This window comes from Morone saxatilis, unplaced genomic scaffold (assembly GCF_004916995.1).
Source record: "Morone saxatilis isolate NCDOM2014 unplaced genomic scaffold, NCSU_SB_2.0 Contig21, whole genome shotgun sequence".
NCBI lineage: Eukaryota > Metazoa > Chordata > Actinopteri > Moronidae > Morone > Morone saxatilis.
In genome coordinates, this window is record NW_023339774.1 from 9,986,308 (window position 1) to 9,998,167 (window position 11,860).

At 39.9% G+C, this 11,860-nt stretch overlaps 2 protein-coding genes across 2 annotated transcripts in view; one reads left to right on the forward strand and one right to left on the reverse strand.

Annotated features, from left to right (window-relative positions):
* Positions 1 to 9,218, reverse strand: part of rcl1 (RNA terminal phosphate cyclase-like 1) — a 10,060-nt gene extending 842 nt beyond the window's left edge. Inside the window, exons 1-8 of the mRNA XM_035668053.1 lie at positions 8,995 to 9,218; positions 8,413 to 8,484; positions 7,620 to 7,795; positions 6,907 to 6,981; positions 6,657 to 6,781; positions 5,936 to 6,061; positions 5,519 to 5,675; positions 515 to 618 (exon numbers count right to left, since the gene is read on the reverse strand). Coding sequence (XP_035523946.1) covers positions 515 to 618; positions 5,519 to 5,675; positions 5,936 to 6,061; positions 6,657 to 6,781; positions 6,907 to 6,981; positions 7,620 to 7,795; positions 8,413 to 8,484; positions 8,995 to 9,124 — 965 coding nt within the window. The 5' untranslated portion in view covers positions 9,125 to 9,218. The remainder of the gene's footprint in view (positions 1 to 514; positions 619 to 5,518; positions 5,676 to 5,935; positions 6,062 to 6,656; positions 6,782 to 6,906; positions 6,982 to 7,619; positions 7,796 to 8,412; positions 8,485 to 8,994) is intronic.
* Positions 9,219 to 10,154: 936 nt separating this feature from the next.
* Positions 10,155 to 11,860, forward strand: part of ak3 (adenylate kinase 3) — an 8,271-nt gene continuing 6,565 nt past the window's right edge. The window contains exon 1 of the mRNA XM_035668059.1: positions 10,155 to 10,302. Within this exon, the coding sequence (XP_035523952.1) occupies positions 10,155 to 10,302 (148 nt within the window). The remainder of the gene's footprint in view (positions 10,303 to 11,860) is intronic.

An 11,860-nucleotide genomic window follows, 5' to 3' on the forward strand; every position in this document is an offset into this window, starting at 1 on the left:
TCTGCCTGGTGCCTCATCAGCAGTTCACTTGCATTTTCCTACTATTTTTCTATTTACCTTTGTATAACCTTTCTGAGCTGTGGTCACTAGATTACCGTGCTTACTGTGAACTGCAGCAGCCTGTGTGTTTGCAGCTCGAAGCAACACATTTCTAGTGAATTGGGATGTTAAATATAGGTATGGATTAGTTAAAAAAACTGTTATTAAGTTAAGTGCTATTTTTCACTGACAAATCAGTCAAAAACAAACTAGGAGTCTTGTGTATAGCAAACAAATGAGAGCATTTATTGCCCCTGTTGTATATTTATCCAGAATTTTGTGTGAGAACTTTGGAATATTGTCACTTGCCAAGATTGGACAAGTAAAAGAATAACAAAATGCGAGGTCCAGTCCATTCTACATTTGGACAAAGTGCATATGTTGAATAACTTATGAATAAGCCAAGGGCCTGTTTGTAAAGTTCAGAGGGGCAGGGCGCTTTGTGAGGGTCTATTACTGAATGACAGTGGCTTACGTGTATGGGGAGAGGGGTCCAAGCAGAACCTTCGACACGTCCTGTTGGCCAAGGGTCATCAAGAGCAGCGCCAGGCTTTGATTGGATGAATCCACGCAGCCACCCTAAAACAGACAAAGAGGAGGGGCCGTGTTTTTAAGCAACAAAAACAGCCCAGAAATACGTCATAAGAGGTGGAGATGTTTAAAAAGAACTCTGTAACCCCACAACGGGGGATTGATTATCTCAGGTCAACACTGATAGCCATCTACACTTGCAAAAACATAGTGAGAATCCAGGAGAGGTGACAGTAGGGCAGATGTTTTTCAGAAAATTTAGGGAGATATGTTAAACTTACACAATAAAAGAAAAAAAAGTGAATCCATTTTAATCCTGAGACAAATATGCCCAAAGCTACAAGTACAAAACATTTTGAACCACGTTTGTTTACAGCTTTGTTGCGTTTAATGGCGGAGGAGGCGTCCAGGACAAGATGCATGGCATTTCTCATTTTGCGTTCTACAAATTCAAATCCTGTTAATTGTCTTCCTACGACATGTTTCTCTCTTCTTTCCCCAAATAATCCTGCGTTTTCCTGTCCCGTCTGACCTCCTAGCCCTTCTCCTTTTGCTCCCCTTTTTCCTTGGACAATTAGAGGACAGAGGATCCACTCTGTATCCAAGTGATCACATGCCATCGTGATTACTTGACAACAGCTATGTGCTGTTCACCCAGCTGCATGAAGAGGCCTATGCAAGGCTGGACGCACGCAAGAGCATTTTATAAAACCAAATGACCTCCAAAATGGCTTTTGTGATTTTGTAGGTTTATGGTTAAAACTTTTACCACTTAGTGTCTTGCATTGACCCGAGGTACAGTGGCCACAGCTTAACTGCAGCTACACAGGGTCAGTTTCTTGTTCGGTGCGTCCATCCTAACCAAGTATGCGTGTGGCCCAGTCATGCAGTGTTATGGCATCACGACAGCTTGTCAGCAGGAATATGATTCAATTACATAATCATATCACTGAAACCATGGCCAAACTATGGTGACATTGTCTATATTGTTGATGAGGAAGAGATTTTGCTAAACGCATTCCCTCTACAACTGGATGAGATTCATCAAACTTGGTATGCCGTTACAATGAACTAAAAAAATACTTAATCAGTTGTGACATTATGAAGAACTACACCTCAGTCAACAAGCCTTGAGAGTAGATATATGATGGACTGAACAGTTTTCCATATTCTAATACAGGTTTTACCATGAAATGCATCTTAATAACTTTAAGACAAAATGTTTTTCTATGTATCCTTCCTACTGTCTGGATACATGAGTGAATTTTTCACATTAAACGCCCCATTTAACTAATCACGCTCAATTTGCCTCCAGAAAAAAGTCAGTATTCAGTATTCCTGTCAAATAAAGTTGACTATTGAAATAATATTGCGCCAGAGCACCATACCTTTTTGCGCTGCCGTTCCGGGCTACAAAAGTTTAAACAACCCTTTTTTCCCGAACAGTTTCTGGTTTTCACACTTTTTGTTTGGCCTATCCTTTTCAACAAGCAGCTTCCTTTGCAAGAAATGTGACGCAGTAACACAATTTCTGACAGCTAGTTTTAGGCCCTGCCTTTCAGAGAAAACACAAGACAGTTAAGATCCCCCGAGAGGCCAGAAGCCACAAACCGGCCACAAGGCCTTATGGAAAAGTCCCTTGAATCCTTCGAGTGAATGGCAACCCCCTTTCCCAACAAACTAATTGGGGGAAAAAAAAAAAAAAAAAAGGCACACTCAAGCGACTTTTAAAATATAAAATCAAGGTACAACTTCCAAGCATTTAAAGACTTACTTGACCTAAACATGTGAAACTGTATAACTAACAAGGTGAAATAAAAAAAAAAGGGATAAATCCACATGTAAGTTTAACAGTGAAGAAAAGCAATGGGTCAAGGCTCAAAGCTCAAAGCTTCTTTTCTGAGGACTGATTTCAACCTAATTTGACACCTTGCTTAACTACAATAAAAAAATTAAAAAAAACCTATGGTGTTAAAACTTAAGTGAGAACAGTCAACAGTGGATTAAAAAATGGTAACTACAATGAATTTATTTGTAGCTGAACATAATCACAAAAATAGTGGACACGGGTATGGAAACATTCTTGACACGTCAAAACTGTCCTTAAAGTCAAAAAAATAAAGATCATTTAACCAACCAAAAAGTCAACAAAATTTGAAGAGTGCACCACTTACATCAGCTCATGTCCAGTGTTGATGTTGCTTCCAAAAACAAAATGTCCATCAAGTAGCTTTGGTTTACTACAAGAAGACTGTACTGATTAACCATAAAACAAACAGACGCACACATACAACGGTGCCCATGCCCTTTAATGCGAATCCAGCAAATTTCTTTTCGCAGCTTTCAAAAATTAACTATCCCAGCACGAGTCACACATCCATTTTACTCTGGTGTTATCCTTCCTCTTGTCCTCCTCTCTGCTGTAGCAATTACCCTTTCTTCCTGCTACAGTTAAAATCAGCAGTTATTCAAATGCTGTTCAATTTCCGAGCTGGTGAATCAACCTGTTTTACCAGCTCCTGTGGCTTTAAAGAAAAATTAAGAAAAAGTTTAAAAACTGAAGGATTTATAATCCACCATCCTCTGAGGCTGCTGAAGAGAAATGTTAGCTAGCCACTCTGTTGCTCGGAGTAAAGAGGACGCATGCAACATTATTCCTGTTTCAGAGTTAATCAGCACTACCCTGACCAGCTAACTGGACTCACATGGCTCCTATGAGAGACAGAGCCATGTGGAGGCAAACTGAAGTCACAGAATCCCTGGATCTAATTGTGCATATTCTGATGAAGTGGGCTCTTTTTCCCGCATGACTATGGGAAATTATTTCTGCTTGTGTAAATCTTTAGTAGCAGCCAAGTTACTTTGTCTTACAGCTACTACTGTAAAAGTCACACAAACTACACAGGTAGCTTGATATGGATACATGAAATGTGACTTTATGAGAGTTTTTTTTTGTCTCAAACACAACCATAAAGCTCCACTCAAGAATTCCTCATTTATCGAGCCTGTTTGAATGAACACTGTTCAGCTGACACATCACCTAAACGACTGAAACACTGGTGTGAGTGAACTAACTGAGCTTTGACCTGTGCACTACAGAGTCTCAAAATGTTTAACATTACATTAATAAATAAGACATTACATTATAATCACCCGAATAAAATGTTGAACATACCAATAAACTGTGAAACAATATAAGAAACAATTAAAATTCAACTCATTATGATGAGTTATTTCATTATTCTTATTTTCATAACAGTTTTTACTGATTGTTCTTTGAATAATGTAACTTTTTATTTCACTGGCCAACTGCCAGCAAAAACATCTTAAAAAACATGACCTAAAAGTTCCCTCTTGAAAAGGGGCATTTTGAAATATGATGAAATAAAATGAACTAAGACTTCATATGAAAATAATGTAAGAATTACAAAATAACATTTCATAATGGTTAAGTCATACATCATTTTTTTCAAAATGTATTTCATAATGTCTTATTTATGTATTTAATATTGAACAGTTTAGATTTCCTTTAGCCATTAAATTACTGACTTAAAGGGGATCTATTATGCACATTTCCAATTCTATATTTTCATTCCTAAAAATTAAATGTACATTTCAAATCATATTATATGTGAAACTGAAAATGCACAAATTGGGGCCTTCGCAGTCAACAGTCAGTAAAGACCAAAAGAGTATTCTGGCATTTCTTAATTTTGTTATTTTCCAATGTCTCCACTTCAAAACAATGGAGGTTGAACTCTGTTTTTTCAAACATAATCAGAAACAGAGAAAATACCTAAATCTAAAAGATCATTCCTGTATACAGACCCTATCATTGAGGGCTTTAAGAGACTGAAATATATTTATTATTTAATATATTTTTTACTCTTATCACTCAGGCCCAGCTCTAGCTGAAAGGACAAGGCTAACTCTTCAAACCCAGACATAATTACATGACTGATTTATTAAACAGACTATAACATCCATTTTAATAAAACTGAGAAAAGGCCTGATCAAAACATTTGTTTTCTACATTGTTGATCAGTTTCTCAGTAGAATTCCAGACTGGGGTGATTACCGGGGAATGTGAGTAAACAAGGGCAGTAAATGTCATTGTTGCATGCTCAGATTCGATTGTGTCTTAACTGCGTGTTGTCAGGTATTCCCCAAGAATTCTGAGTTGTCCAGGGATAGTCTGAAAACCAATTCCCCAGCTGCTGTGTGCAGAGTAAGTTGAACTTCAGCATAGTATTATAATACTGCATTGTCTGTCTTGCATACTGTGAGTTTTTTCAAGATTAAAATGACTTCTCAGTACAAAAGCTTAAAAAAGATGCATCCCTAAAAAAATATCTTATATAAAATTAGCGTTAGATGTATTAAGGAAACTGTTATCACACTTGTTGGAGATGAGTGCAGGCAGGCAAACACTATGCCTACTTGAATTACGCAAATAAAACAGGATGGGCTTGGTATTTTGAATGGCAGTTGCCTTGCAGATCAGTTAGGTGATGTCAGTTGCCTGCAGTGTTAGAGAAACTGAAAAACAGACACACATCGTGCAAAACAATGCAGCAAAGCCTTGTGTTTCCTCACTGGCTTGATTTTGTCTACCACCTCTCGAAAACAAAAACAGCATGAAGCACATTTGCATAGTAGACTATAGCAAATACATATAAAGTCTGTCTTTTTTTTAAAGTATTTTTTGGATGTTATTGGGCACAAGGCCTGTTTGCCCTTCGGCCACTCAACTCACAGAGAAAAACCATATTGTCTGCCCCTAAATGAACACAGCCACTTATATTTTAAAATTCAATGTCAAACATCAACAAATTTTAACCCAGGCTGAGACGACTGTAACCATGCATCTTCTCTTTGCGGACGACCTGACACGTGTGTGTATGTGTGTGTGTGTGTGTTGAATGACTATGTACGGTGTGTGTCTTACCCGATGTACCTCCTCCAAAAGCAGTTTAGCACAGTTCCTGCCAAGGTCCTCTGGTAGTATGGGGTCTCCCTGCCCCTGCGGCGTGGACGACATCTCAGCGCTGAGGAAGAAGCCGTTCAGTGTCTCTGCCACCAGGGTCAGACCAAAACCTGGAGACCTGCGGTTAACCAACATGAATTATTGCGTGTTTCTCTGAATAAGCAGGGATAACTAAAACTTTGCTTATAAATGCACATGGGGTGTTTTTACACTTTAAACTGCAATGAAACACAAGTATAAGAACTGACATTTATGATTATTGTAGTTTGACTATTCAAATATTGACTAAGTTTGACAGAAACGGCAGACATAAAGTGAGTACAAATAGACAGCATGTTGGATTTCTTTTCACTGGCCCTGTACTGTTGAGATACTCACTTGCCAGAGTTGGCTCCTTTCATGTGGTCGGTGTAGATGTAGATGTCTGGAATGAACTGGTTGAGGACGCCTCTGGCTGACTCCACTATTCTGTTAGCCATCTGAGGAGAAACTCGCACCGAATATCTGAGTTGAGACTGTCAAGGACCTTTGATGACTCACTGTAGCCTACGTAGTTGAAAATGGTCGTGTTTTCCACAAAACTTCAGTCATATTCTGAAGCTAAGGAGTCGATCACGGAGCAGAATGGTAGGAAAGGAGATGTAGAGATGTATTTTATTGCTATTAAATGTAAGCTATTTATATATGCTCCAAACATATGTGTAGTAGTTGTTCAATGTGGCTGAAAAGTTTAGTTTCTGGCATTTATGAAGAGATACTAGAGAGAGATTAGTCTATTCATCAATTAGTCAACAGAATCTTATTCAGCAGCTAACTGAGCTTTTCCCTGCTTATCAACATTGTAAACTGAACATCTTTGGCTTTTAGACTGTCTGTCATACAAAACAAGACATTTGAAGCTGTCATGCTGGGCTTTCGGATATTCTTATAAATATATATCAACAAAAGGACTAATTGAGAAAATACAACAATAATCACAATAATGAAAATAATCAATAGTTGCAGTCCTAATAGACACAATAAAATACAACAGGATGGTTTTATTTGTTTGAAAAAATATTTTAAAAAAAGGCCATTATTGTGAGCCTGAGAAGGATACGCTACACCTCGGATCCTCTTAATCTTTCCTGGGTCCATCAGCTGAACTGGCCTGATGGTCCTGCGGACGGGACATGTGAATACTACCTCGCCTCCCCCACCAGGCGCCATCCCCCTCTTCACCACCTGAGGGAGCAGCAACAGAGAGAGAGAGAAAAACAGGCCGGCTTGTTTTTAAGTAACAGCACTCCATTTTAATGTAAAATTTATAACATTATACCACACTAAACAGGCCACTGCTGTGTCCTCACCTTGAGATCAAATCCCTCCCCATCAATGCCAAACTTCTTCATCAGAGGGAGGGCTGTGGACTTCAGCATGTCCACCTGCAGGAGACAGTGTTTAAATCATTAAAATGTGCTTCAGTGTCTCCCAGTGGTTCAAAATGGAAGCTTTGCATTGCAAAACAACGGCGGGACATTTCTCATCACAGCTACAAACAGAGACGCTGTTCGCTGTTTCCATGACAACACCTCTCTCCAGTGTCTCTGCTTCTTATTTTTTGTTAGTGGTTTGTTGACTTTATGCACCTCGAAACAGTTGCAGCTCATATCAAAGAGCAAAAACAAAACAAAAAAAGAGATTGTACAGTGGGTGTGACAACGAGGAAAACAGACTGCAATAGCAAATTTGAACACGTCAACACTTACAATATACAAACTTTCTGAATTGAGTCAAAAACCTGACTAGCCCCTGAACTATCAGGTTCTCTCACTCTGTAAAGAGACCAACTTTTCTCTGCAACATTGGTGATCTGACATGCAATTACTTCTAATGATGTGCAGCCACTAGAGGGCAGTGTCCATCTGTATCCAAGAGGCGAGCACTCTCCACAGATATTCAATATACAGAGAATTTGACACGTTTCCTTGCAGAAGCATGCCTCAACTCCACCCAGTGTGTTCATGAGCCAGATGAATCAAAATTAAACTGGTGATCAGATGTGATGCATGCGTCTCCTCACCGTCGGGTCAATAGGGTCATTGGTGACTCCTCTCAGTGTGGCCTTCAATGAGGTCTTCATGAACGGAGCCAGCATGAGCAAGGCTTCCAGATAGTAGCCGATCGAACGCTGCGTGTTGCAGTCATGTTCTACAGAGCCACCTTGCAACAAGCCAGGCTGGTAGAATAACACAGAACCTGGTAAAGACAAGACACATAAGGACAGTGAGTGAGTCCATAAGGTGGTGGATGGTTACTTTACACTTGTTATAATGGACCCACTGAACGAATATCATCTGACATAATTCACTTTACTGAACTTTACATCAATGCCATGCACAATAACAGCAACAATAACATGTAAAAATAATTATAAGGGAACAAAAATACAGTGGCAAAACACAAAATAAATTCAGCTGGACTTCATCTTAATGATTGGAATAATTTAAAGCAATGTTAAAAATCCATGTGACTGTGGAATGTGACTGCCCTATTTGAGCTGGATTTATCAGTCCCTTGTGTATATGATCTGTGTTTCCCTGCTGATTGTGTTTTATTTCTATTTAAATCGCAACCGGTGCACTGTCTTGGCCAGGTCTCCCTCGGAAAAGAGATTTCAATCTCAAGGAACTTCCTGTTTAAACAAAGATTAAATAAATAAATAATAACACCTTATTAGTCCCGTTCAAGGTGGTCTGTTGGTGTTTTGAACATTAATGAAATCTCAGCCCCTCTGACAGTAAACAGTGCTTACATAAACCACAGCCTCTGTGACAAAGCTAATATGACAGTCCCATCCTAATTATAACACTCACCTGTTTGGTTAATCTCTATCCTGGAGCCATTGGTCACTTTGTCTAGCAGTCTGATGAAGCTGGCCTCAAAATCTGGAGGAGACGAAGAGAAAGCAAAACATGCAGTTAATCAAACCAAACAGTTGGATGGAAGCCATGCTTTCTTAAATTAGAGCCAGAAACTTTTTATGTCAACACTAATACCTTTTTTAAAAAATGTATTATTTACGTGTTGCGTACATTACCAACATATATGGAGTCAAACAAGTGGATGTAAGTGTTGTTGCATCTGCTGAAGAAACTTCTGAAACCCCTCCCACATGTGCTAAGACAAGTGACTAAGTGATATATATATATATATATATATATATATGTATGTATTGAAAATGTAAAAGCAGAGCTCTGTAACACACACCTTTCCTGAAGAGCAAAAACAAACACGTAACTTTGTGTTGTGCGTTTATCTCCCATGTACACCCACTGTCCCATCGTTTCCCCACCTCCTACGCCCAGCAGAAAACACACTCCCAACTGCGTAACAGCTAGCTGGTTAGCCGCCGAGCTAACTGCGACGCCACATGCGGGAGTGAAGCCGCCACTCACCGCGCAGCCCCGGGTCGTCCTCTTTGGACCGTATGTTCTTTATCTTTACGCGCTTCCCGCTCAGGGTGGACAGCACCAGGCGCTGTCTGAAGAAATTGCAGCCGTCGTACATGAGACCATGGCTTGCCATGTTATTGTTGTTTCTGCCTGGCGTCAGTGGAAATCCACGTGTGTTTGTCCAGGAAGACGTTGGTGGGAGGCGAAGGTACGGCAAGGCAGGAGGGACTAAAAGAAATGCTTTTTTTTTTTTCTTTTTTTCTTTTTAAAAGGGTGCAACGCCGGAAGTTGGGCACCAGGTGGCGCCAGACCACCATTTATTAATATAACATGGGCGTTGCTCTTTGGGTTTTAAAGGCACAAAACGTGATCACAGTGTAAACAAATCTGTTTCTACCAATATTTACAAGGATGATCTCATTTATTGTTCTTTATTATGGACTGCAGGTGAACTAAATAAAGCAAATTAAAGTGCAAAATAAAATCTGTCGTCACTCTCATAATGATTGAAGATCTTTTAATATATTAACCAGACTAACACAAAAAAAGTTACACTTTTCTGAACGGTAAGGGTTATTTAGATGAGCCATGTCTGTCGGCATTCATTCCTTTAAAGCGGTCATTTGTTCAGTGCAGCCTGTCTGACAATCTGCAGGTCTGTCTGCTGAGCGGATCGAGGCTCGGAAGGGATTAATCACCGCAACCTTGCCAACAAGCTTTTTTGCCGCCTGTAGACCAATTACATAACCGTGTTATACAATAAACACGTCTCCAGTAAACCGTAAACACTGACACAGGCGAAGAAGTTTGTCAACACGCCGTAGAAATCTCATTTTTCTCTGCGTGCGTCGTCGGAGGAAGTGCATCCTCCTCTGCCCCCCGCTGGCACTGAACTAGTCGCAGTTCTCATCCTCCTCCTCCTCCTCCTCCTCCTCCTTCTCCTCCTCCTTCTCTTCCTTCTGCTTCTGCAGCGCAGGGGGAAATAAAAGTCGAGGTCCAGTGAGAGTCGAGACTGGCTGCAGAAGACGCGCCCACTCTTGGCTACGTTGCGCACTTCTTGGGAAAGAAAGTATACCTGCTCCGATCAAGTCTCCGCTCCGCATCCAGGGAGGTTTTCATGGGAAGGATACGACTACTCTGTTCCTGAAAAAAAACAAACGGAGATGGCTCTTAATAAGATTTTCCGTGCTGTTATTATGGGACCTCCGGGCTCGGGGAAAGGAACAGTGTCTGCGCGCATAACCGAAAGTTTTGGACTGAAGCACATTTCTAGTGGGGACATTTTGAGAGCCAACATCAACGCGAAAACCGGTAAGATAGCGCTGTCCTGTCTCAAACATGTAGGTAGCCTACTTAAATAAGTATAGTTACGAATGACCTTAAATGAAACCCACAGGTCAACATGTTTTTTTAAAAGTCAAAGAGGCTGCAACACGAGATTAGGCGTGTGATCAGGTGTGTGTTACCTGTTTAACAAAAAGACAGAAATGTTCATGGTTCCTGCACTGGTCCAAACAACCTATTATTATGCTCAAAAAACATAGGCAGATTATTACACACAAACTAGACCACTGCAGGAAATTAGCCTATAGTGTGAAAATATTCTGGACTGGTTTGATAAGACCAGTTTATTTCCTTATCTTGCGGTGACATTCCACATTTGATTGAAGACTGTATTCGCTTCAGGCAAGGTCAAACTGGTCAGCAGGGTTATAGAGCCTGTTTATACTGGAAACACTTTACCTGAACTTTGGAAGGAGGCACACTGCTCCTCAGTATCACCTTGGATGTAGATAAAGAGAGGTGTAAAGATAAAGAGGTTCTACTACAAGTGTGTTACAGCTGTATGACAGGAGAGCAGTTAATGTAAGGTTAAAGTGGGGTTTGGAGTCTCCTGCAACAACTCTATAATCAAAGCTTTATTTATGCACACATGCTTTTTTTCCTCACCCCGCCCTGTTATACTTTCATAGTGTACACGTGCAGACACTTTCAAGCTCCTCAGTTTAATCAAATCCTCATATTGTTGGAAGCTGAGCAGCTTCAGTGAAGCAGTTGGCAGTCAAAGCAACTCTTCTTATTGACATTCCCTGCTCAGATTTTTCCCAAACAGTCCTTGGATCTAAACCAGTGACCTTCCACTTCCTGAGACTGCCTCACTAAGTCATTTTGAAACACTACAAAAGTGTTTTGGGGTCTGAGCATTGCATATAAACCCTTCAAAATGTTTTAAATCGACTGATACACTTATGCAAATTATCCTAAATTACCACTTTACCAGTACTTGCTTGGCTAAGGCACTTGCCATGCAACAATGACTTTGCTTTCTAAACACCTTGTTCAGGATTCATTTTGCAGGCCCAAAGAACCTTTACTTTATATTTGTTATGTATTAAGCACACACAGAACAAAACTTAATTGTCTGTATATGTCAGAGCAAAAATAATAACATCTATTATGTGTAAAAATCCTAGTTATTTCCTATGGTTATGGCCATCACTGTCAGCTCATTTCTGCAAGGCTTGTCAGGAAATTCCTTTCTTCAGCTGCACCAATTAAAGTGGAAGTGATAGGGAAAAAAAACCTTGCATGCTTTAACCCCCTAAACCCGGAGTATCCCTTTAAATTATGACTCATTAAGTAACTTTACAGTGAAACTAAATATCCTGCACACTCTATCACAGTGCATGCACTGTTTGCTTGTGCAGCTGTGACTGTAGCTACTGTATATGAGGATTTTGCTGAGTTAGATATTCAAACCCACAATGCAAAACAATCACTAATATACATATATAATGTGGGCTAGATGTTCTGTGCATCATGTTATACACATTTATCTGTTTTTCTTCTAAAATCGTTTCTGTACTAA